The sequence below is a fragment of the Pleurodeles waltl genome, chromosome 12 (assembly GCF_031143425.1).
Source record: "Pleurodeles waltl isolate 20211129_DDA chromosome 12, aPleWal1.hap1.20221129, whole genome shotgun sequence".
Taxonomy (NCBI): domain Eukaryota; kingdom Metazoa; phylum Chordata; class Amphibia; order Caudata; family Salamandridae; genus Pleurodeles; species Pleurodeles waltl.
Window position 1 is genome coordinate 681,298,540 of NC_090451.1, and position 27,463 is coordinate 681,326,002.

Consider the following 27,463-nt stretch of genomic DNA (forward strand, 5'->3'; position numbering starts at 1 on the left):
GAGTATTTCTGACATTTGTCACGTAATTGCGAAGGGCTTCTAGCCACTCTGTATAGTCCATCATCCTCCGAATTATCTTCATCCAAATGGTGTGAAAGTAATAGTCTCGACACCTTACTTGGAGATGTAAGGGAGAGGGTCAAACGATGCTCTTAAATCTTTTTAAGTCCAAACTACTCCGTCGACCAGGAAAGAGACAATGTAGACAGTCTTTGTCTCTTTATAGGTATTTCCTTGATCGTCGATGAGAGGTGAGTCGCCGTCGCCGACGGTCGTGGTGTCGACAAGGTGATTGTCGACCGAGGCATCATCGACGGAAGTGAAATTGACAAATGGTGACGGTGGGATCGTCATCAGTGGAGCCGTTGACAGGTGTTTTGTCCATGACAGCGTAGGCGGGAGAATCGTCGACAAGGTAAGCAGTGTTGAAGGAGACTGTACTCACGGAGACGAAATGGGGTGCACCATCGACAAGGATGAGAAGACAGTCGATGAGGACCCTGTGGAGGCTGCCGTCGACATAGATATGGTGACAGCGGTTGATGTCGTTGTTGATACGTGAGCTGTCACCAAAGATACCATTGACGATGGTGCTGTCGACGGTGCAGAGGCTGGTTTCTTGAATGTATGCTTTAGCCGCAGAGGCAGCGTTGGGGGCTCAGAGAGGGGTTTCTATTTTAATTTTAATAGGGTATCTGACCCCATTGAATTCTCCAACTGCAACAAATGCTTCTTTGACGGGCTATGAATTTTTGAGGAACCTTCGGATGTCTTTTAGGCGCCTTTTTAGGAGGTTCCACAGTGGCAGTCGATTCCTCAGTATGTCTCTTCACAGGTGTCTTGGTGACAGACATAGAAGATGAGGCACTGTCATCGTCAGAGACAAGATTGTCTCTAGATTTCGACTTTTGTAGCCAAAGGAGAAGACGATCTTTTTTGTGTTTTAGTTCAAAATTTCCTACATATCTTACAGTCTCTGGTTTTATGGTTAGGACCGAGACAATATATGCAGTCCTCATGCTGGTCATCCACATGCAGCTCTTCTTCATGCAGGTAGCACAGGTTCTAAAAAGCCCCTTTTTATGTGTCTCTGACATGGTTGTCAGTTTGAAGCACCCAAATGAAGAGAATTTCTGAATAAAAGTAATCCAAAACACCTCAGAAAAATGTGTCTGAGAGAGAACTGAGCAGAGCTCAGAGGAGACTCCTAAGCACAAGGGGCAGTGGAAAATCTGAGGGAAGGCAGCTCCTCGCAGGAGGGTTCTAGAGGGTGGTGTAATCTCATTGGTTGATTCTAGAGTTTAGTCCTTTTTTACCAAATGACTGTGATATGTTTCTAAGTTAAAGGCCTAATGCATGTTATGTTTATATGTATTTGAGCAAAGCTTCTGTATTACACCGGGGACTCCCATCTCGGCGATGGGGAAGGATTCAAGCATGTGAATCTATGAAAGTTCCAAAACTGAAGTAAGTAGCAGAAACAGCAACCCCAGCCTACATCTGGCACTGGAACCCTCTCTATGGCTCTCTCGGCCAAGAGAGCTGTGACTTCCTCATGGAGAAAGGACAGATGATCCTCCGTCAGCCAGTCGTGAGATGGTGGCATGGAGGGAGGAGTTGTTTCAAAGTGGAGAGAGTAGCCTCTTCGGACAATCTGCAACACCCGGGAATAACTAGGCCAGGAGAGAACTGGAGTTCTAAGGTGCAGGGAGGAAAGCAGCCTGTGGGTTACAGATGAAGCCCTGACTCTTCTCAAACCCCATGGGGCCAATCGTACTCAATTTGAGTATAGGCAAGAATCCTGCCTTTCTCAGAAAACTGTCAAGGGCTATAATGAGGTCCTAAAAAAGAAATGTGAGTTAATATACTTACTTAACATTTCTACCAAATAACTGATGAAACTTGGGATCTACCACACACAGTCCTGATGAAGGCCATGAACACACAGAGGCAACGTAAGGCCGAAACATGTTGACCGGATTTCCAGATGTTTAGCACTCATCAGTTGTCCCATTTAACAGTGTTATGTATTCAGTCTCACCCAATCCCTCTTTTTCCAATGAATCACATTTAGAGGTATAGGAGGTAATTTTACTGTATATCACTCAGATCCCACAAATGTCTTATACCCAGTTAATCTCCTTCCTGGGGAGGTTTAATTCATTTGGAGAACTGAACACGCAAGTGAAGAGACCCAATGATGATGCTATCCGTGACATCACCCCAATGGAGATAACATACACTGTTGGTGGGTGAAGGTTTCAGAGATAATTTCTTCAAGACTCTGTCTCATAGACTGGTGACGTTCACTCCCCCTTTGATTTACACTGGTTGTATTTGGAAGCCGAGTAGACTTCTTCCTGCTTCTCCCTCCCTCCTCTTGATAAAAAGGACCCTGCACACACACCTGTCCAAAGTAATGGATTGTCAGTGGGGAAGGTGATGGCAAATCCTGCCATCACCAGCGTGTTCTATGATGGCAAAAGGGTAGATTAGGAAGAACTGGAGGCTGCAGCTGCAGGGGGAGAGGTGGGCTGACCAGACAGCTGGTTACCTGACTCACAAGGCTTGTGGGTACCACACCCTTGGCCATGCAGAGGCTGGAGAGCATGTGCAGCTCAGTGGCTGGGAGGGAATTGGCCATGGAAGGTTATGTCCATAAGGGAAGCTTGGACATCCCCCGAAAAGCAAGATGTCCTCAACCAGACATGGCACCAGAAGAGCCACTTTGCCCAGTTAGTCAGCTGTGTCGAGCCCACATCAGATTTTGAACTTTGCTGCATCTCTCCCATTGACAACATACTGAGAGAGTACAGCTCGGGCCTCCTCCGGGACCTGGGGAAGACTTGCGCAACTGTGTCCCACAGATTTTGGAAAAAACAGCCCAAAAGGCATGTGATGTTCACAGTCCACAAAGTAAGTCTAGCAGAAGAATTCAAATTCTTCCCCAAAAAGTCCAGGCTTTTTGTTTTCCAGTTTGTGGGTATGGTAGGAGATGTGCCTTGGGGTGTTGAGGCTTGGACCACCAAGCTCTCCGAGGAAGGGTATTGGGTGAGGAAGTGTGGGTCGCTTAGGGTGAGGTGGGCGGTGGAGGCGGGCAATCTTTCTATTCACAGGAGCCCATGTGTTGATTTTGGACCAGGTCCTCAACAGGACGTCAATAAGTGATCATTGAATTGGGCTAGGGGTTCTGAGGAGGGAACTCCTGGCTGCAACTCCTCTGTCAAGATGTTAGTCTTGACAGCCACCAAGTGCATCGGAAGGTCTGGACCTCAACTGCCCTTCCTCACCACCATCACATATAAAAGCTCTCTCCTCTTGAGAGAAAGCAACCATGACCTGGTTCACAGACCTGGCAGTACTCTTGTGACGCCGTCAATTTTAGACATCATGGAAAGCCCCTCAGGGACCTAGTCTCAAGAGGTGACGAGTTCAGTTGATCAAATGGGCGGGATGTAAGGGAGTGGCTCTTCAGGGTGAAGTGTGGCAGGGAGTCCTGTCCCGGAATGTGCGCAATCATGGGGTGCTATATGATGGGACTGCCTGCAACTAAATGGGTCCAGACATTTTTGACACCCCCTGAAAGTGAGGAGGGCAACTCAGAATAACTATGCACCCCTGACTTTTATTTTTGAAAAAACATTCTTTTGATATAATTTTTTAACCATACAACGCCCACGGACAGTGCAGAACGAAGAGCAAGGTACAGGAAGGCAAACAACTCATTGTAGAATGTCCATTAATCTGCCATGTCAATATGCACAGAAACATGACTTTAATCAAACATTTCAGCCAGGGAACATTTCAAATATATCAGCAATTGGAAGATGATTTGATGTTGGAGAACATACCTATCACTAGAAGGACACACACAGCTTAATGGTTATGAATTATAATTGTACAAATTCAAGATACGCTCCAAAATTCTCCTACTTGGTACTGTTGAGCACTTGCCAACTTCTCAAATTACACTACTTTTCAAGCTTCAGCAGCATGATGTGCTTCTGGGGACATAGGAAACTTCTGAACATCTCAAATGACATACCTCCCAATTTTTCACGTTAATAATTTTCCTCTCACATCACCTGTACAGCAGCTCAGAACCAAACAATTCTTCACCTAGTTTCTTTATCTAACCTTTTTACAATCACTTAAACATGCATAGTTATTTGTATGAGAAGAAAATGGCAGAAAGACAAAGTAACACTCAATCTTTCACAAATTCAAGCCTTCAAGGACATTCATGTAGAGGGTGACAAAAGTGCGATCTGTTGTGGAGAGTGTGCAGGGTAACGCTAATTGATATTGTACAGAGAAATGTTTAGCTGCCTTTGTGCCAAAATGCAGCAGTTATTATCCTGGTCTGACAGTGCAGGTTAAACAAAGCAAGAAAGAATCTGTAGGCAAAACAGCCTCCTTCACTTACCATTAAAGCGATCAATGGCCTCCTGTCGCAGGCCTCCTGTGATCCCACCATCGATGCGCTCATACTTGAATCCCTCATAGTCTAGGAAGTCCTCCAAAAGGTCCAGCATCTTTGTCATCTACAAATGCAGAAAAGAAAAGAGTAAACAAGCAACCAAGAAAAAAAAATAGTAAAACAAATGTATTATGAACATTTTGTATGGAACAATTCATGTCACCACAAAATAAAGGAGAAAAGAAAAAGGTTACTTACCTGTAAATATAGTTCCCCAGGATTGGTATCTTGCATAGATTCACATGCATTCATTAAGCTGGGTGTCCCACAGTAGCATCACGATAGCAGTTCTAGGTTAAACTAGTTCCAAGGCTGAAACAAAGACTGTTTAGTAGCCTATTTGCATAATTTACAAAGAACTAAACTTCAACCAATCAGAGGTAAGCCGCCTGAAGACCACACCCGGAGAGGCCACCATCCTTCAGATTTCATTTAGCACTCGTGTGAGGAATAATGCAAGTAGGTTTGTCTGTAATGGTGAAAAGGGTGGATCGCATGTAAATATATGCTGTGCTTCTCAGACGGTTAGAGAAGCATCTGTTGCTATTACAAAGCAGGACCTCTGATGAAGGAAATTCAATCCTACTGCAGTATTTTGGTGATTGGACAACATTGTGGCAAACTTTGGGCCTGATTTACAGTTTGTCAGAGAGGGTACTCTGTTGCAAATACAAAAGAGTATTCTCTCCGCCAAACACTAAGTACGCCTGCCTGATTCACAATTCTTGTAAAAGCACCATAAGTATAGCTCATATGGGTGCAAAATGGACATTGTCCAATATAGTCCCAACAGTGCTTGAACAATGGTTTCCAATAGGGAAGCAATCCCGAGCACTGCACATGAATTTGAAAGGTTTTACAGAGACAAAACCCTGAAGAAAAAACTAACAAGTGAAGGAGAGAACTCAGAATCCGTGTGAGAAATTGGATTGTTGGTTGGGCAGGCAGTTGGGGTTAATCCCTACTCAAACAACAGCCACAATCCTTGTCAGGGTAAACAAATCACTAAATTAACCTATGCTTAACCCTCCAGTAGCTTGGCACAAAGCTTAGAGGCAATTTGTAAAGTATTTATGCAGCACTCCAGCAGTAATAAAGTGAAAACACAACACAATAAACATCCCACACTGATTATAAAGACATTAAGTAAAAGGAATAGTTTCTTACCTGGAACTCCAGTTCTTTTGTAGGAGTATTTCCATAATAGTCATAAGCGGTGAATAGTTCTGCATGCCTGCGGGGACCCCGGAGCACTGTTCTGAAATTGTCTTCTTAAGTGTAGATGCTTGCCTTTCTTCAGAAAGGCCTGCAAAGTCACTTAAGAATGTCAAAATGCAGCCTAGGGGAGAGGCTACAAAGGCCAGATTCTTCATCCTACTTGGTTGAAAAAATGGTACTGTAACACAGATATGCATTAAAATGCATGGATATTCTAAAGATGTTGCAGAAAATCTTTCACAAACCTTTTTGCAATGTTACATAAGGATGAAACAATGCAGGGCAGTGTAGCCCATAGGCTGCCATTATACAGAATGAAAATGAAGCTGTGCCTTTAAGAGCAGATGGTCCTCCTATATCCCATCATGCTTAGGAAGAGGCAGTTGCCTCAGTTCTTTCTGTAGGCTTTGCTAGCTGATATGAAGGAGTCTGTGAATTATCAATCCTTATTAATATTATTATTATTATGTCTATTTCACCGGGGGGGGGGGGTCGCTTATGACTATCATTGAAATACCCCTACGAGAGAACTGGAGTTACAGGTAAGAAACTATTCCTCCAATCGTAGGGGATTTCCATGTATAGTCATAACCGCTGAATAGATTAGCAAGCACATCCCCCTGACAACGGTGGAGTAGACAGAACAACAGAGTGATATTAAATCATGCAATAGATTTCTAAGAGAAGCCTGTCCTACTTGAGCATCTGTCCTAGAATCAGAATCAAGACAGGAGTGCTTAGTAAACGTGTGGACAGACCTCCATGTAGCCGCCTTGCGAATATCTGTTAACGGAATGTTTCTCATTAATGCAGACGTGGCTGCCTTGCCCCCAGAGGAATGTGCCTTAGGTCTGCAATCAAGGGACTTATTGGCTAACTAGTAAAAGAGCAAAATACATGAGACAATCAATCTGGACAAGGATTGCTTGGAGGTGGCCAGGCCTGTTTGAACTGGGCCATAGTTAATGAACAGCTGTTGTGACTTGCGAAAGGAGTTAGGCCCTCATTATGACATTGGTGGTAAGGATAAGTTACTTACCTGTAAATCCTAATTCTCTTCCAGGGGTATCCTCATCAAAGTCATAAACATTGAACATTCCCGCCCTTGTGCGGGGACCCCGGAGCATATATAAAATACACACATATTATACATGTGTAAAACAGCAATGCAGGCTATAATGTTAAAAACAGGCTAAAATGCTTTATTTGTATGAAGTTTTTAAAAAAAAAAAAATTTTATTATAAAATTACAATAGAGAATAAATATCTACCCAAGCCCCCAAAACTGGGCTTAGGGAAGTAAGCAGTAGTAAACTCTAGAGAAAAAGGAGAAAAAACAATGGACCATTCTTAGCCAATAGGCTGCATGCAGGTTAACACAGGAGAACCATAAAAACTTTGGCACCGTGCCTTTAAGACCCTGAGCACCTCCAGTATCCCACCATGCCTCAGGGGTGAAGGAAAGGTGACAGTTGGTTCACAGTTAGGTCAGTTCTTTTTTCCGGCTTCTTCTGAGAGGATCCTGGAGCATTGAGCTCTCAGTTTTTCTGAGTTTTTCTCAGAAAAATCCTTTAAAAAAGCGTTTTTTCCTTTTTCATTCGACAGATAACATCTTTGTCTGAGCTTGGCAGTTTTTTCCTGACAGAAAAATGCCTTCACTTTTTGTCAAATGCCCTGCTTGTGGGAAGAAGAAGGCCCAGTCAGACCCACACTCTCTGTGTATAGTGTGCCTGCCTCAGAGTCACTGCCCTGACACTTGTAAGCACTGCAAGAATATGTCAAAGAGGACTCTGAAGGACAGAGAAAAGATCAGGCTACATGGGCTTCAGGAGAGGCAGAAAACATCGTCCTCTTCACTTCCCAGACAACCAGCAGAAGAGAATGGCTAGGTCGACGTCAGCAGGTAGGAAAGTACCTGTTTGTTCTCCGTCAACGTCGTCGGTACCACCGTCTCACCGGCATAGATCGCCGTCGACGGCGACACACCCGACGTCGAAGGAGACGGCGTCGAGGGAACATCATCGCAGGGGCAGGTCTCCGTCGACGGCAGCCCGCTGATCGACGTCGAGCCATCGCCGGCGTGCCCGGTCACCGCCAAAGGCTGTGCGCCCCCCAACGTCAAGAGACACGGCGTCGAAATTGCCACGACGGCATGAGAGACATCCGCCGTCGGCTTCCCACCGCTCCACTTTGAGGCACACGACGGCGAGCAGGTCCAGGTCCAAAGATCACCGTTCGACGTCGAGACACTCTACGTCGAGACACTCAACGTTGCCAAAGTTTTTATGGTTCTCCTGTGTTAACCTGCATGCAGCCTATTGGCTAAGAATGCTCCATTGTTTTTCAATGCAGTTTGTTCTCTTTTTCTCTAGAGTTTACTACTGCTTACTTCCCTAAGCCCAGTTTTGGGGGCTTGGGTAGATATTTATTCTCTATTGTAATTTTATAATTAAAAAAAAAAAAAAAAAAAGACTTCATAGAAATAAAGCATTTTAGCCTGTTTTTAACATTATAGCCTGCATTGCTGTTTTACACATGTATAATATGTGTGTATTTTATATATGCTCCGGGGTCCCCGCACAAGGGTGGGAATGTTCAATGTTTATGACTATTGATGAGGATCCCCTGGAAGAGAAGTGCCGCTTACCGCCATGCTTACTGCTGCCAACATACCGCAACCGCAGCGGTATACCGCTACACGTATTATGACCCACACATAGAAACCCATGCTATACAGACACACACACAAGTCCGCCAGCCAAAGGTCAGTGATAAATTGGCTGTACCAAAACCCACACCATTATGCCAACAGAAATACGCCCACAGCATTATGACCCACGAATCACTGCGGCGGACATTTGACCGCGGTAAACCATTGACGGTACATACTGCAGTGCTCAAAATACACACACACTAACAAAACAATACCACATTGGACAATTCAAACTACACACACCTGACACACATATACACACCACACCCACACACCACTATAAAACACACACCCACATTACCCACAACCCTTTACCACTTCAAACAATTTACAACATAGAGAGAGCCACACCAGGAGCACCCACAGAACCAGAGCCACAGAACACCATCACCCATACACCATCCACGCACCTCACAACACACACCCCAACACATCACCCCACACACCCTTACACACACCTCTCACACTACACCCATAGCACCACAAAGACACCCTAAGTTCTCTGAGGAGGAGCTAAGGGTCATGGTGGAGGAAATCATCCGGGTAGAGCCACAGCTATTTGGATCACAGGTGCAGCAGACGTCCATTGCTAGGAAGATGTAGCTATGGCGGAGAGTCGTGGACAGGGTCAACGCCATGGGACAGCACCCCAGAACAAGGGATGACATCAGGAAGATGTGGAACGACCTACAGGGGAAGGTGCGTTCCGTGGTTGCAAGACACCAGATAGCTGTACAGAGGACTGGCGGTGGACCCCCACTTCCTCCCCCACAACTAACAACATGGGAGGAGCAAGTCTAGGCAATCATGCATCCTGAGGGCCTGGCAGGAGTAGGAGGAGGACTGGACTCTGGTAAGTCAAATCTTTACTACTTTCACCCCACCAACTAGCATGCCATCACATACCCCCACCCCTACCCTCACCCCACCACCTCACATATACCCCACCATCACAACCCACCCATCCCAGTAACCAGCACTGCATGCACCACCAATGCATGGACACCACTCACAGCCCTGCATGGACACCCATCACCACAGCATGCACACTAGTGACAATCACTTAGCCAGTCAAATCACAACTCACACAAGCCAAAGCTGCCTTGGTAATAACAACCATAGAGGGAAACATACCCATGCACAAGATGTCACACGCAGAAACAATAACACTGCATTTACATCCCCACAGGACCCCCACACGTCACCAGAGAGGAGGTGCAAGCAACATCCAGTCCCCCCACAGAAGAGGCCCACAGTGATGACAGCAGCTCTGCATGCCTGGATCAGGATGACCAATCTGGCCCATCAGGGACCTTTGGACAGTCAGGTACCCAGGCACAGTCCCATACCACCACAGAGCCTCCCCACTCAGGAAACACCAGCACAGCACCCACCCAGCGAGCCCATACCACTGTCCCCAGGACACGTCAATCAGCAGTGTGTCCACCACTACAGGGACCCCAGGTAACCACACAAACACAGGACCATCAGGTACCTGGGGTCAGTGGCAGTGGGCACACGGTTCAGGGGACAGAGGCACAGGACAACAGGGAAGATGAGAGGACTGCTGTGCGACGGGGGAGGACAGGCCCAGGGAACCGACTCTCCACGAGGCACTCACCAACATCCTGGGAGCATACCACCATTCCCAGGAGACCATGGGCCAGATACTCGCCAAGTTGCAGAAGACCCAGCGGCTGGAGGAGGGACAATACCTGGGGATCAGGGAGGACCTGAGGGACATACACACCACCCTGGTCACCATTGCAGGGATGCTGGCAGACCTGGCCAACACCATGAGGGAGACAGTGGCACACCAACTGGCCCCTGACACAAGCCACACCGATGAACAGCCTTCCACCTCCACTGCCGCTAATGGACAGGAGGCCCCACCACAGGAACAACAGGCCACCAGCACCCCTCCCCCTGCAGAAGGAGAACCACCACGCAAAAGGTCCCTGCGATCCAGGCAGAAGCCAGAGAACATTACCAAGACCCCTGCCAGGAAATAAGACTCCCCTGAATGTCACCCTTGTGTCCCACTCTGTCACCGTGTCCACCTTGAACTGCCATTGCTCCACTTCCTATGCCCCCTTGGACAATGCACCTGTGATACCAATAGTCTGGACTCTATCCTGAACTTTCCTCCATCAGCAACCCAGCCCATTGCAATACCCCCTCCACTTATTAGCAAATAAACAAACACCCTTGGAACAAATACAAGTATGGAGTCTGTCGCTCTATGGAGTATTGAGTCGACTCAACACTCTCCTTGACCAAGCAAGTCAGTGCCGTCTCCTCATCCTGCTTCAACACCCTCCGCATGATCCGCAAGATCTACAGATGGATCCCTACAGATACAAGAAAAACAGTCACCCAAGCCTTCGTCAGCAGCAAACTTGACTACGGATATGCCCTCTACGCAGGAGCCCCGGCCAGACTCCTAAAACGACTGCAACACATACAAACTGATCACCTGATCCTCGATGTCCCCCGCCACAGCCACATCACTCTCCATCTGAGAGACCTACACTGGCTCCCCATTAACAAAAGAATAACCTTCAAGCTCCTCACCCACGCACACAAGGCGCTCCACAATACCGGTCCAACCTACCTCAACAGACTCACCTTCTACACCCCGTCCCGCAAACTCCACTCAGCCAACCTCACCCTCGCCACCATCCTCTGTATCCGAAGAGCGACTACCGGAGGTACATCCTTCTACCACCTCACCGCCAAGACCTGGAACACCCTTCCTTTGCCCCTATAACAGACTGAAGACCTGCTGACTTTCAGGAAGCGCCTCAAAACCTGGTTATTCGAGCAGTAGCAGACCCCCCCCTCTCAGCGCCTTGAGTCCCTTATGGGTGGGTATTGCGCTCTACAAATACACGTACAATGTCCAACACAAAACTGCAATGGAAGGTGAAGTTACAGTGTCTTACCTGTGTGTCACTGGAAGTCCTGCTGAATTATAGTTGTTCTGTTGTTCACATCCTCTTCCTCTGCCTCCTCTTCGTCACTGTCCACAGGCTCCACTGCTGCCACACGACCATCTCCAGCCTTATACTCCTGCAGAAAAGGCACCTGGCGTCTCAAGACCAGGTTGTGCAACACGCAATATGCAAAGATGATCTGGCACACCTTCTTGGGAAAGTAGCACAGGGATCCACCTGTCAGATGAAGGCACCGGAATCTGGCCTTCAGGAGGCCAAAGGTTCGCTCGATAATCCTCCTTGTTTGCCCATGTGCCTCATTGTAACGTTCCTCTGCCCTTTTCCTGGCATTCCTCACTGGGGTCAGTAGCCATGAGAGGTTGGGGCAACCAGAGACACCTGTAAATATCGAGGGATACCTGTTAGCAACACACTCACCCTTAGGGCCAACCCCACACCCATATACCAACAGACACTGGGTGGGGACCAGGGGCTCACCTATTAGCCACACCCTGTGCCTCTGGAGTTGAGCCATTACATATGGAATGCTGCTATTCCTCAAGATAATGGCATTATGCACAGACCCAGGATACTTTGCATCGACATGGGAGATGTACGGGTCCACCAGGCACACTATCTGCACATTCAGAGAGTGAAAGCTCTTTCGATTTCTGAACACCTGTTCATTTCTCGGGGGGAGGCAATATGTGTACCATGAATAGCAACAATGATGTTGGGGATATGTCCAAGTGCATAGAGGTCAGCCTTCACTGTGGCCCAATCCTCCACCTGGGGGGAATACGATGTAGCTGCGCATGTGTTTCATCAGGGCTGACAACACTCTGGTCAGCATGTTTGAGAACATATGCTGCGACATCCCTGCTGCCATGGCCACTGTTGCTTGGAAGGAGCCACTTGCCAAGAAATGGAGCACTGACAGGACCTGCACAAGAGGTGGGATACCAGTGGGGTGGCGGATAGCTGAGATCAGGTCTGGCTCCAATTGGGCACACAGCTCTTGGATTGTGGCCCTATCAAGTCTGTATGTTAGGATAATGTGCCTGTCCTCCATTGTCACCAGGTCCACCAGGGGTCTGTATACTGGGGTATGTCTTCATCTCCTAATTCATCCTCAGCAGTTGAACTCTAGGTTGAAAAACGGTGAGCAGATGGTCATATTCAAAGATATCCTCAGAGTAAAATGCCTTGCATTTTGTAACAGATACAGTAGGTGAACGTGTAGGTCTCTTGATGTGCCTATGTCTGCCGTGACGCAGTTAGGTGCCATAGCCTATTCCCCCCTGAAATGGTGGCCCCCTGACCTATGAGGAGGGACAAGTGGAAATGAGGTAATTCCGCTGACGTGCGCCGTTGCGGGAGGCGGTCGACGACCGCAGTGCAACACCTCATTGGTTATCATTGGGGCCTATGGGTGCCATGAGACAATGGTGATGTACGCCGGCGGTGACGTTACGCACCGCAGCAGACATGACCGCCTTTTTCTATCTGTTCACTCACTTGCTACCTGACCTTCAACAGGAGAGGACGTACACTGCAAGTGCTGCTGTGACCTGTGTCTGGAAGCAACCAAGGCTCGAGTGTCTGGGGAAAGGGCCCCCGCTTCACTTCCGAGGAGCTGGAGAGACTAGTGGATGGGGTCCTACCCCAGTACCATTTACTTTATGGTCCTCCAGACCAACAGGTGAGTACACTGTGAGCACGGTGCATGGGGCATGAATGTATGGAGTGCTGTGTGTGTAAGCCTCGTGTGGTGGGGTGGCTGAGGGGTCCTGGGCAGAGTGCTGCATGGATGGTGGGCAATGTCTGTGCGTAAGGGGATGGGAGGGATATGGTGGGCCATGAGTGTAACAGGCCAGACGGTAGGACTTATACCTTTTCTTATGTATCTTTTTCTGCAGGTCAGCGCCCATCAGAAAAAGGGTATTTTGCATGCCATCGCCAAGGAAGTGCGGACCATAGGGGTCTTTGACAGGCAGAGCACCCACTGTCGCAAACAGTGGGAGGACCTGCGCCACTGGGCAAGGAAGACGGCGGAGGCCCAGCCGGGGATGGCGCCCAACGAGGAAGGGGTGCGCATCGTACCCTGACTCCCCTGATGTTCTGCATCTTGGCGGTGGCCTATCCGGAGTTAGATGGGCGCTTGAAGGCATCACAGCAGCCACAAGGGGGTGAGTACAGTTTCAGAATCATGAAATTGCACGTGTTGAGGTGTTATCTGGGTGGGGGATGTGGGTCTGTGGGTGCCCCTAGGCCAGGACGAACATGGTAGGGTAGGTTCCATGATGGGCAGGCTCAGATGCACTCCAACCCCAAAAATGCTAGTGGGCATCTACTACTGGGCAGGGTCCTGTGGGTTTCAGGTGTGCTGCTATTGGCGTTAGGCATTGTACTCCATGGCCTGTTGACTAGCATTGTAACTGGTAGTGCATGAGCTAGTGCATAGGGCTGTTCCCTGTGTGTTGTGTACGCCAACGGTGGTGTTGTTACTGGCATTGACCAAGTGTATACTCTGTCTCTACCTCCCCCCCTTTTTGTTTTGTCACCCTGTCCTTTTGTGCATTAGCATCATCTGGCGGAGGAGCAGAGGCACCGGCGACGGAGGGAGCTGCATCCCACATGGCCCATGTGGCCGAATCCACCGCCAGTGAGGACACCAGTGGGACGGAGGGCGAGGGGAGCACCACAGCGGAGACTGGGATGGGACAGTTCGGACAGCGGCATCTCCTCCGATGGAAGCTCCCTGGCAGTGGCAGACACCTCTGTGGCCACCCCAACTACAGGTACAGCCGCCACCCCCCTGTACCAACACCGCCCTCCCAGCAGCCCCTCAGCATGTTTTTCCTGAGCCAGCTCACCCAGGAAGGTGGGCATCTCCTTCGCCCCAGGCACCTCAGGCCCTGCCCCAGTCAGCCCTGCTGCCCTCAGTGAGGAGGCTATTGACCTCCTGAGATCCATCTCTGTTGGGCAGTCAACCATACTGAATGCCATCCGGGGGCTGGCAGGGCATTTGCAACAAACAAATGCATTCCTGGAGGGCATTCACTCTTGCGTGGTGGCCCAACAGAGATCATTCCAGGCTCTGGCCAACTCACTGTTGGCAGCCATTGTCCCTGTCTCTAGCCTCCCCCCTCCAACTTCCTCTACCCAGTCCCATTCCCCTCAACACAGCCTATCCCAAGCACACCTTCAGACCAGCATGCACCCAAATCAACACACAGAAGTGGCTCAGGCAAACACAAGCACCACACTTCATTCCACAGCACTCACACAAGCACCATCCAGATGCAGACACACCAACATCCACTGCCTCCACAGTCCTCCTCCTCCTCCTCGTCCACCTCCCTCCCAGTAGCATCTCCACTCACACCTGCATGCACTACATCCTCATCCACTACCTCTATCACCATCACGCCTATCACTACACGCCCCTTATTGGCAGTCACCACCCCCACATCCATGCACACATCCCGTGTCCTCTCCCACTGTGTCTGTGCCCCCTCCTCCCAAGGTACACAAACACTAGCACTCAGACACCCAACAGATATCCACCTCACGACAGCATCGAGCCCATGCACCTGCACCCAAACAAAGCAGACAGACACCTCCTACAACCACTCCATCTTCTTCCACTCCCAAACCTTCACCCTCTTCCAGCCCCAGTGTCCCTAAAAGGCTTTTCCTCTCCACCCTTGACCTATTCCCTGCCCCTCCCCCGTCCTTCACTTTGGGCCTGTGTGGGCAGAACCCAGGCCAGCACATCAGCCAACCAGTCCTCAGCCACTGTAGTTTCTGCTGCTACTGCAGGTGTGAGAGGCTCCAAGGAGACACCCATCAGCACTGCCAGTGTGCCTGCACCAGCTGCCAAGGGCAAGAAGGTTCCACCAGCTACCAAGGGCCAGGAGGCACCACCAGCTAGCAAGGACAAGGAGGCACCACCAGCTAGCAAGGGAAAGGAGGCACCACCAGCTAGCAAGGGCAATGAGGCACCACCAGCTAGCAAGGGCAAAAAGGGACCACCAGCTACTCAGGGCAGGAAGGGAACACCAGCTGCCAGAAGCAAGGAGGCCCCACCAACTGCCAAGGGCAGGAAGGGAACACCAGCTGCCAAGGGCAATGAAGAAGGCACAGGCGCCACAGGCAGGATGGATCTGGTGCCTGGTGCTGGAGCAGCATCTGGGCAAAAGACACCAGCCATGGCACTTCAGGTGTCAGAGGCTGCAGGGGAAGGGCTGGAGCCTCCCCCCACCACTGGCAGCACCGCCAACTGCACCACCGCCAGCACCGCCACCTGCATCACTGCCTGCAGCAGCCCTTGTGGGCAGCCATCTGAGGCTGCAGGGGAAGGGCTGGAGCCTGCCCCTACCACTGACAGAACCGCCACCTGCACCGCCACCAGCACCCCCACCTGCACCACTGCCAGCAGCAGCATCCCCAGTGGGCAGCCGTCCGAGGCTGCAGAAGAAGGGCTGGAGCCTCCCCTCACCACTGCCAGCACCTCTGCCAGCACCAATGCTGCACCGACACCTGCACCACTGCCAGCAGCAGCAGCCCCAGTGGGCAGCCGTCCGAGGCTGCAGGGGAGGGGCTAAAGCCTCCACCCACCACTGGCAGCACACCCGTCAGCCCTGCCACTGCCACCACTGAGCAGTCGTCACCGCCAGCGGGCAGTGTGTAGTCGTGCCTACATGGGCTGTAGTGCATCCTGGCCCCTGCAACAACTGTAGGTCTGACACCCAGATGAGAGACTGTGACCTTGCACCATCCAAGATCTGCATTGGTGGGCACAAAGCCCCCTCCAGAACCAGTGGAAGAAGGCATCCGCTCACCCCCTCCTTGCCAGGATGAAGCACACTGGGCACAAAGCCCCCCTCCAGAACCAGTGGAAGAAGGCATCCCCTCACCCTCCTCCTTGCCAGGATGAGGCACAATGGGCACAACGCCCCCTCCAGAACCAGTGAAAGACGGCATCCACTCACCCCCTCCTTGCCAGGATGAAGCACACTGGGCACAAAACACCCTCCAGAACCAGTGGAAGAATGCATCCACTCACCCTTCATTGCCAGGATAAAGCACACTGGGCACACAGCCCCCTTCAAAACCAGTGGATGAAGGCATCCACTCACCCCCTCCTTGTCAAGATGAAGCACACTGGGCACAAAGCCCCCTCCAGAACCAGCGGAGAAGCCATCCACTTGAGGGACTGTGGCTTTGCACTCCCCAGGGCCAAGCAGTGGGCAAACCACTGCACTAGAGAGACTGTGGCTTTGCACTCCCCAGGACCAAGCAGTGGGCATACCACCCACTAGAGAAACTGTGGCTTTGCACTCCCCAGGACACTGCAGAGGGCATGTAGCCCCCTCCAGGGGCAATGACGTTTTACCATCCTCCGGCTGAGGTGCCCCCCCCTTTCCCTTCCCCCTGAGGTGCCTGTGTATTTTCAACCTGATGCCCCAGCAGTGTTCTCTCCGTATTGAGGCAGGAGTCAAGTGTGGCCTTTGCCTATGTGTTATAGCCTTGTGGGCCATGGACATTTTGGACTGGGCATTGTCCCTCCATTTGTATATATTGTAGATATTGGTTTGTGCTTTGAGGACGTATTTCTTGAACTTTATCTTATTACACTGACTTTACTCACTTCCTTTTGTCCTTGTGTTATTCCTGATGGGTACGGGGTGGATTTGTAATGTTGTTGCATCTGTTTGTGTGTATGTTGTTGGGGGTGGGGGTAGGGGTGTGTGTGTCACTCTCTTTTTCCTCCCTCCCTCCCTTGTGTGCTAGGTGCAGTACTCACTGTGGTCGTCTTCACCGCCATTCGTGTTCCTGATGTAGGAGGAGGTATACCAGCATGGGGAAGTTCTGCAGTTCGGACTCCATGGCATTGTGGTTCTTCCTTGAGTGTTAAGAGGTGAGTCGTTTCCCTTCTGTGTTCTGTTTCCGCCGTGTTTTTGATGGCGTTGGTACCGCCCTGGAAAAGGTGGCGGATAGGTATGTCATAATAGTGTGGGCGGTACACTGTCTTTCACCTGGCTGTTGGCGGTTACCGCCATGGTGCTTGTTGCTACCGCTGTGGCAGTCAGAGTGTTAAAGTGGCTGTCTGTGTGGGCGGTTTCCACCGTGGTCAAAATTTCATTTTTTTTTCCACTGGCCTGTTGGCGGTATTACCGCTGCTTTATCACCAACCGCCAGGGTTGTAATGAGGGCCTTAGTTCTGTCTAAATACAATTTTAGAACCCTCTTCACATCGTGAGAAGGTCTAGGCGGCATGGCAGTCTGAGATGTGGATGGAGTGACCAGTGAAAAAGGTCCAGAAACCACCACTGCTGTGGCCACTCCGGAGCGATGAGTATCATCTTGGTTTTGGAGTGGGACAGTTTGATGAGGACTGCCGGTATCAGGGGAAGGGGCACAAAAGCGTAAATAAATTTTCCTGACCAGTCTATCCATAGGGCATTTCCCAATGTCCCTGGATGGTAATAACTGGAGGCGAAGCTAAGGCATTTTTTTTTCTGGTGTTGCGAATAGATCTATAGAAGGGGTACCCCACATGGAAAAGATGCCTTGGACGACGGCGTCATGTAGAATCCACTCGTGGTTTTCACCTATCGCTCTGCTGAGAGCGTCTGCCTGAACATCTTCTATGCCAGGGAGGTGAGTTGCTGTTATTGTTAAGTTCCTGGCCAGAAGCCAGTGCCAGATTGTTTGAGCCTCGAGAGATAGAGTCCTGGATCTGGTGCCCCCCTGCTTGTTCAAGTAATACATGGTGGCCGTATTGTCTGTTTGAAGAAGCAGAGTATTCATGGTGAATGCAGGAAGGAAGGCATTGAGCGTGAGATGGACTGCACGTAGCTTTAGGAGATTGATGTGATACGATCTCTCTTTCCGAGACCAGGAGCCTTGAATCTGTAGATGATCCATATGGGCACCCCATCTGATTAATTATATGTCCGTGACTATCGTCTGTGTGGGAACCTGTTGGTGAAATGGCATCCCTTTCAGGAGATTGCTCGGACAACACCACCACTTGAGGGATTGTATTGAATGTGGAGAGAGAGTAATCCTGTCCTCCTAATTGCCCATCAGCTGATTCCATTGGTTTTCCAGGCACTCGTGCATAGGCCTCATGTGGAGGTGAGCATTGGTAGTGAGGTAGATGCAAGACACCATCGACCCCAGGAGAGACAAGGCTATTCTTGCTGTGGACTGAGGAGCTCTCTCTCGAACTTCACATTTCTGGAGGATCGATGAACGTCGCTCCACCGAAGGAAACACATTTGCTTGAATGGTGCTGAGGGTGGCGCCTAAGTAGTGCAACCTCTGGACAGGTAATGGAGTCAACTTGGTGAGGTTGACCTGAAGGCCCAATTGTTGGAGAAGTTGGTAGGTCCAATTGAAATGCAGTTGGGCCTCTTGTCTTTATGAGCCAATCGTCTAGGTAGGGATAGACAAAGACAATGATATCTTAGATAGGCTGCCACCACCGCCATGCATTTGGAGAACGTCCTATGTGCTGACTTGAGGCCAAAAGGTAGCACTGTATATTGGTAATGATCTTGTCCGACAAGAAATCTTAGGAACTTCCGATGTTTTCTGGCAACGGGAATGTGGAAGTAAGCATCATGAAGATCTATGGAACACAGCCAATCGCCCTGGTGAAGCTGGGGGTAGATCTGATGCAAAGATAGCATTCTGAATTTTTCCTTCCGAATCCATTTGTTGGCTATTCTTAGATTGAGAATGGGTCTGAACTTGTGCTTGTCCTTTTTTGGCACAAGGAAGTACCGTGAGTAGATTCCTTTTCCCCGCTGATTTGTGAGAATTGGTTCTATCGCCTTCTTTTGTAATAGGGTTTTGACCTCTACCTTGAGAGCACTGAGGTGGAATTTGGAAGGCATCGGTGGAATAGAAGGCGGAGGATTGGTGAACCTGAGACAATACTATAGGATGTTGGTTCCGTATATACTATTTCAAAGTAAGAAATAGTGTGCACAGAGTCCAAGGGTTCCCCTTAGAGGTAAGATAGTGGCAAAGTTAGATAATTCAAATGCTCTATTTTGTGGTAGTGTGGTCGAGCGGTAGGCTTATCAGAAGGTAGTGTTAAGCATTTGTTGTACACACACAGGCAATAAATGAGGAACACACACTCAAAGACTTACTCCAGGCCAATAGGTTTTTATATAGAAAAATAGCTTTTCTTAGTTTATTTTAAGAACCACAGGTTCAAGATTTGAAGTAAACACATAAAATGCAAGGTACTTCACTTAGGTAACTTAGGAACTTTGAATAAAAGCAATATCATGTACAGTCTTTGTTAGAATGCCAATAAGCTATTTTCAAAGTGGATACAGTGCAAAAATCAACAGTTGCTGGGGGAGGTAAGTAAAGATTAGTTTGTGAGGTAAGTAAGACACTTACAAGTCTCAGTTCCTGGGCATAGGCAGCCCACCAATGGGGGTTCAGGTCAACCCCAAAGTTACCACACCAGCAGCTCAGGGCCAGTCAGGTGCAGAGGTCAAAGAGGTGCCCAAAACACATAGTCACCTACGGAGAAGAGGGGTGCTCCGGTTCCAGTCTGCCAGCAGGTAAGTACCCGCGTCCTCGGGGGGCAGACCAGGGGGGTTTTGTAGAGTACTGGGGGGACACAAGTAGGCACACAAAACACACCCTCAGCAGCACTAGGGCAGCTGGGTGCAGTGTGCAAAGCAGGCGTCGGGTTTTAGATAGGATTCAATGGAGGGACCCGGGGGTCACTCTAGTGGTGCAGGCAGGCACAGAGGGGGCTTCTCGGGACAGCCACCACCTGGGCTAGGCAGAGGGTCATCTGAGGGTCACTCCTGCGCTGAAGTTCGGTTCCTTCTGGTCCTGAGGGCTGCAGGTGCAGTGCTGGGTCCAGGCGTCGGGTCCCTTGTTACAGGCAGTCGCGGTCAGGGGGAGCCTCTGGATTCTCTCTGCAGGCGTCACTGTGGGGGTCCAGGGGGGTCGTCTCGGGCTACTCAGGGGTCGCAGTCACCGGGGAGTCCTCCCTGTGGTGTTTGTTCTCTGGATCTCGTGCCGGGCGTGTCGGGTGCACAGTGTGAAGTTTCATGCTTCCGGGGGGAAGACTGAGTTCTTTGGAAGTTGCTTCTTTGTTGCAAAGATGTAGCTGTTGTTAAGCAGAGCTGCTGCTCACTGGAGTTTCTTGGTCCTAGGGATCAGGGCAGTCCCCTGAGGCTTCAAAGGTCGCTGGTCCCTGTTGGATGCGTCGCTAGTTGCAGGTTTTCGACTCTGGAGACCGGCCGGTAGGGCTGGGGCCAAAGCAGTTGTTGTCGTCTGTCTTCTCTGCAGGATTGTAGGTCAGCAGTCTTTTGTAGTTCAGGTTGCAGGAATCTGATTTCCTGGGTCCTGGGGTACCCCTAAATACTAGATTTAGGGGTGTGTTTAGGTATGGGAGGGCAGTAGCCAATGGCTACTGTCCTGGAGGATGGCTACACCCTCTTTGTGCCTGCTCCCTGTGGGGAGGGAGGCAAATCCCTAATCCTATTTGGGGAAACCTCCAAAACCAAGATGGAGGATTTCTAAAGGCACGGGTCACCTCAGCTCAGGGCGTCTTAGGTGCTGCCCTGACTGGTGGGTGACTCCTCCTTGTTTTTCTAATTATCTTCTCCAGCCTTTCTGCCAAAATTGGGGGCAGTGGCCGTAGGTGCGGGCATCTCCACTAGCTGGGATGCCCTGGGGAGCTGCAACAAAGGGGGTGAGCCTTTGAGGGTCACCGCCAGGTGTTACAGTTCCTGCAGGGGGATGTGTGAAGCCCCGCCACCCAGTGCAGGCTTTGTTCCTGGCCACAGAGTGACAAAGGCACTCCCCCCATGTGGCCAGAAACTCGTCTGGCTGTGGCAGGCTGGCAGAAACTGGTCAGCCCCAAACTAGAAGTCAGATTGCTATTCAGGGTGCATCTCTAAGTGCCCTCTGGGTGCATGTTACAATAAATTGCACACTGGCATCAGTGTGCATTTATTGTGCTGAGAAGTTTGATACCAAACTTACCAGATTTCAGTGTAGCCATTATGGAACTGTGGAGTTTGTGTTTGACAAACTCCCAGACCATATACTCTTATGGCTACCCTTCACTTACAATGTCTAAGGTTTTGCTTAGACACTGTAGGGGCTTAGTGCTCATGCACATATGCCCTCACCTGTGGTATAGTGCACCCTGCCTTAAGGCTGTAAGGTCTGCTGGAGGGGTGACTTACCTATGCCACAGCAGTGTGAGGTTGGCATCGCACTCTGAGGGGAGTGCTGTGTCGATTTAGTCAGTTCCTCCCCACCAGCACACACAAGCTGAGAGGCAGTGTGCATGTGCTGAGTGAGGGGTCCCCAGGGTGGCATAATACATTCTGCAGCCCTTAGAGACCTTCCCTGGCATCGGGCCCTTGGTACCAGGGGTACCAGTTACAAGGGACTTATCTGAGTGCCAGGGCTGTGCCAATTGTGGAAGCAAAGGTACAATTTAGGGAAAGAACACTGGTGCTGGGGCCTGGTTAGCAGGGTCCTAGCACACTTTCAATCAAAACTTAGCATCAGCAAAGGCAAAAAGTCAGGGGGTAACCATGCCAAGGAGGCATTTCGTTACATGTAACATCTTATGGGGACCTAGAGCAATAGAATAGGCCATCATGCCGAGGCGCTGAATCACAGTTCTGAGCGTTAAATTTAGACCTGGCTGAAAAAGAGGCAGGAAGTGATGGAAAGGTTGAACCTGTGCTTGATTGGTGTAGGCTTTCCTTATGACCGTGTTGAGACCTGAACACAGGAATGGCTGTATCTGAGGGAGCTGAAGGTGGGACGTGACTGTGTTGATGGTGAACCCTAGATTGTTCAAGAGGTCTATGGTAGTCTGGGTGTGTGCAAGGTACTGTTGTATTTTTGCACTCTTGATCTGCCAGTTGTCCAAGTAAGTTAACATGTAGATGCCTCCCCTTCTGAGATGTGCGTATAACGTGGCAAACTCTGGGGGCTGTCATGACCCCAAAGGGTCACACTTTTAACTGAAAATGCTGAACACTAACCACAAACCGTAGGTAGCGGTGGTGAGCAGGGTAGACTGGGATGTGGAAATGGGTATCATTTAGGTCTAGACCGGTCATGAAGTCCCCTTGCTGCAGCAGGGGGGTGACGTCTTGTAGCATTGCCATGTGGAAGTGCTGTGACAGAATGTACTCACTGAGGTGCCTGAGGTCAAGTAAAGTCTGACTGCGCTATCCTCCTTGGGGATAAAGAAGCACAGGGAGTATGCCCCTTTGCAACGCTGAAGTTCATTCAGGCAAGGGCTTCATCAATCTTTTGCTGATGAGCGTCTGACCATCCTCCTAAAGTAAGCACTGGTGCTCTGGGGAGATGGTGTGTTTGTGGGGATGGATGTTTGGTGAGGTTACAGTGAGGATACGTAGTAGCAATGCCTGATGATGGAAATAAACCATTGATCAGAGGTGATTTTTCCCACTGTGGGAAGAACTCCTGAAGTCTTCTCGTGATAGGTGGGAAGGAAGAGTCATGGCTCCCTTAGCCGCAGCCTCTCTACCCCTGCCCTTGGGAGTTGTTGCCTCTATAGACTCCCCTGGAGTGGGCAGTTGTAGGTTGCTGCTGGTGTTGCTGCTTCTGGTAAGATGTAGATGCTTCAAGGGAGGTAGTTTTGGCACCTCCTCTGAATTGTGATCTACAAAAGGAACCCCAAGGAGAAGGTGTCTGAAGCACGCGTCTCCAATGAGTAGCTCGTGAGCTGCTGGTAGTTCTCCAAAGGCCTATATGCAGCTCTCCTGTGTGTATCGAAGTCTAGTAAATAAGCTGCATTTGTTTGGTCGAATTAATATATAAATGCCAGACTTGCCATGAGTGACGAAAAAGCGTGTTTTCAGAGCTCGTAATTGTAAAAAATGTTTGAATTTTCAAAATATATTTCAAGGTGATATTTGAGTGATAAATCATGTGGTGTTTGGGTAGACATATTACTAATATTATTTCCTTGATGCCAGTGGCATTGCAGGTGTGGCTGTTATGTATTACCCAGATAAAAGCTTGGAAAGCCTTTTTTATGTTGCTGTAGGCAACCCTGCCTTATGCACTGAGGCCATTCCCTGGCAGTAATCTTACATATGGTGGCCACTAATTGAATCTTATCTAACGTGGTCACAAATATACCACTAATAATATTAGTAGCTGTAGGAAAGTACCATCTTCCTTGGCATGTTACCCCCATTTTCACCTGCATGTCAGTATGGTTTTGCCTGTCTCACTGGGATCCTGCTTGTAAGGACCCCAGTGCTCATAGTTTATGGCCTAATGTGTGTATCTGTATAGTGCTTAACTGTGTCACTGAGGCTCTGCTAATCAGAACCTCAGTGTTTATGCTCTATCTGCTTTTAAAATTGTCACTGTAGGCTATTGACTTAATTTACCAATTTCAATTGACACACTGGACCCCAACTTATAAGTCCCTAGTACATGGTACCCAGGTACACAGGGCATTGGGGTTCCAGGAGATCCATATGGGTTGCAGTATTTCTTTTGCCACCCATAGGGAGCTCAGACAAACCCTTACATAGGCCTGCTATTGAAGCCTGCGTGAAATAACGCACACATTTTTTCACAGCCATTTTCACTGCACGTAAGTAACTTTTAAGTCACCTATACGTCTAACCTTCACTTGCTGAAAAAGTTTAAGTGCAAAGTTACTAAGTGTGAGGGCACCCTTGCACTAGCAAAGGTGCCCCCACGTAGTTCAGGGCCATTTCCCCGGACTTTGTGAGTGCGGGGACGCCATTACAGGTGTGCACTACATATAGGTCAATACCTATATGTAGCTTCACAATAGTAACTCCGTTTATGGCCATGTAACATGTCCAAGATCATGGAATTGTGCCCTCATTCCAAATCTGGTATTCCACCATGGACCCCCAGTACTGCCAAACCAGCTCTCTGAGGCTTGCACTGCAGCTACAGCTGCTGCGACCTCACAGACAGGGTTCTGCCCTCCTTAGGTCTGGGCAGCCCAGTCCCAGGAAGGCAGAACAAAGCATTTCCTCTGACAGCAGGGTGTTACACCCTCTCCCTTTGGAAATAGGTGTTACAGACTGGGGAGGGGTAGCCTCCCCCAGCCTCTGGAAATGCTGCTTTGAAGGGTACAGATGGTGCCCTCCTTGCATAAACCAGTCTACACTGGTTCAGGGACCCCTTCTCCCCTGCTCTGGCCCGAAACTGGACAAAGGAAAGGGGAGTGACCACTCCCCTGTCCATCACCACCCCAGGGGTGGTGCCCAGGGATCCTCCAGTGTGTCCCAGACTTCAGCCATCTTGCTTTGCAAGGTGTGGGGGCACTTTGGAGGGCTCTGAGTGGCCAGTGCCAGCAGGTGACGTCAGAGACCCCTCCTGATAGGTCCATACCTGATAAGGTAGCCAATCCCCCTCTCAGGGCTATTTAGGGTCTCTCCTGTAGGATCTTTTCAGATTCTGCTTGCACGTTCCCTTCAGGAATCCTCTGCAACAACTTCAGACTCCTCTGACCTCGGATCAACCACAGCCTGCTCCAAGAAACAATCTAACTGCAACAAAGTATCTACAAGAGATACCTTTTTCAGCAACCTCAGCTCCAAGTCAGCAACTGCGACAGTTTCCACATTGTGCACGCTCTGGGGACTCCCTGTCTTCATTCTGCACTAGAAGGGCTGGAGAAATCTCCCGTGGAGTGACGGAGTCACTCCCCTGCTCCAAGCAGGCACCTTCCAAGGCAATGACCGGTACCTTTGGACTCCTCTCACTGTGATGAGCATGCTCCTAAGGACACAGAGGGTGGACATCATCGACAGAGACTGTCCTGAGGTCCTGCTGATGCAATTTGGAGGAGGTAAGACCTTGCCTTCCCCAAGAGCGACAGCACCCCTGTGTACTGCATCTTCTTCACCTCCTGAGGCCTCTGTGCACTCTTTGCAAAATTGCTTTGTGCACAGCCTGGCCCAGGTCCCCAGCACTCCATCCTGTGACGCTGAACTCACTGAGTTGTTCTCCGGCAGAGTGGGACCTTCTTTTGTTGTGCTGCATTAACCGCATTTTGCACCTCCTTTGTACCCGGATCCTGTGGCTCCCGGGGGGTGCTGGCTGGCATCCTGAGGGCTCTCTGAGGTGCCGAGAGCCCCCTCTTCCTCCTCACACAGAGTTGAGGCCCCCAGGTCCCTCCTGGGTCCGTCCAGCACCATTTTGTCTCAAAATGCACTTTTGTCGTAGCCAAGGCTTGTTGGTGACCTCCAACACGAAATCACATCTGCAACGATCTTCACACCGTGGGCCATTTTTTGCACCATACAGGAACCTGTTGGCATCTTCCTAGGGTGGATTCCTCCAGTCTCCGACTAACCAGGGACTTTTCTTTTGCACCCTCTTCTGGGTTGGCAGGGGCTACTGTCCTTCCTTGAACTTCTTTCGACTTCTGGACTTGGTCCCCTTCCTTTGCAAGTCTTCAGGTCAAGGAATTCAGCAGTTGTTCTTTGTAGACTTGGTTGGCTGCTGCAAAATACCAATAACGAGGTGTAGTGTGTCCTAAGGAAACTTGCAGTACTTTACTTCTGCTTTTCTGGTCTCTGAGGTGGGGTAATTTACTTACGTTTACAGTATTCTTACTCTCCCAGCAATTCTGCACACACTACACTTGTCTAGGGGGGAATTCATGATTCGCATTCCACTATCTTAGTAGATGGTTTGTGTTGCCCCTAGACCTATTTTCTCCCATTGCATTCTAAAGCATTTCCTATTGTTTGCATTGTTCTATGACTATTTACTTGTCTAATTGTGGTGTCTAGTGTATATATTGTGTATGATACTTACCTCCAGAAGGAGTATTGTCTCTAGGATATTTTTGGTACTGTGTCACCCAAATAAATACCTTTATTTTTGGTAACTCTGAGTACTGTCTTTACTTGTGTATAAGTACTGTGTAACTATAAGTGGTAATGCAGGAGCTTTGCATGTCTCCTAGTTCAACCTAAGCTGCTCTGCTATAGCTACCTCTATCAGCCTGATCTGCAAGAACACTACTACTTCACAAATAAGGGATAACTTGGACTGGTATAAGGTGTAAGTACCCAAGGTACCCACTACAAACCAGGCCAGCCTCCTACAGTAGCTCGGGATGATTTTCGTTGAACATAAGTAACTCTTACTAAAGAGAACTTTGGAGACCCCTGGTCTTGAGAGCTCCCATAGCCTTGGCTATGTCAGTGTCTATTCTGATCTTTTCCAGCATCTGATCAAACTGTGGGCCAAGGAGGTGTTCCCCCACAAAGGGAAGGTAGATCAGATGCTGTTCTAACTCTGACTTGAAGCCAGAGACGTGCAGCCATGCATGGCGCCTGATAGGGATAATGAAGTTAATTCCCCCGGGCTGCAGTATGAGCATCGTCAAGGATGCACCTGAAGATGGTGTTAGAAACTACCTTACCCTTGGGCACAAACTTTTGGCCATGCTATTTATACAGCTCTGGAGAATAGTGGAGCAGTACCTCTATCTCGTATCAGTGTGCCTGATCATAATGAAAGAGTAAGCAGATGGAGCTGGTGATCCTCCAGTGAGTCGCTGACTGTGTGGCAATTCTTTTAGCTGCAGCGTCAATCTTCTTATTCTCTTTATCTGGCAGAAGGGCATCACAAGTACCCTGGGCATTAGTGCGCTTACTCGCAGTGTGGACTACTAAAGAGTTTGGTGGATAATGGTCACGGATATAGGGTGGGTTGGAGGTTGATGCTTTGTACATATTATCTATCCTGGGTGTAACCACTCTGGCCTTTATGATCTCTGAAGGTATCACATGCAGTCTGGAGAATACCCCTGAGCATGGTAAACTGGACCGGTCATTGAGTGGTGATCAGCATTCCCATGAGGAAATCCTTGTCTTTATGAATGCTGTGCAGGTCGACCTTATGGAATGCGACAGTCCTGGGGATGACATCATGGTAAGAAGTAGTGTTAACAGGAGAAGAAGGTTTTGTGGGGTAGAGACCTGGATCTGTGTCCCCCTGGTGGTTAACACTGCAGTGATCCCACCAGTCACCTCTCGGCTTGGGATCATATGGGGT

General features: G+C 49.6%; 1 protein-coding gene across 10 annotated transcripts in view; it reads right to left on the reverse strand.

The window, feature by feature from the left end:
- Positions 1 to 27,463, reverse strand: part of CHD3 (chromodomain helicase DNA binding protein 3) — a 1,503,198-nt gene that overhangs the window by 714,077 nt on the left and 761,658 nt on the right. For all 10 annotated transcript variants that reach the window (XM_069218663.1, XM_069218665.1, XM_069218664.1 and 7 more), the window contains exon 21: positions 4,427 to 4,544. In XM_069218663.1, the coding sequence (XP_069074764.1) occupies positions 4,427 to 4,544 (118 nt within the window). The remainder of the gene's footprint in view (positions 1 to 4,426; positions 4,545 to 27,463) is intronic.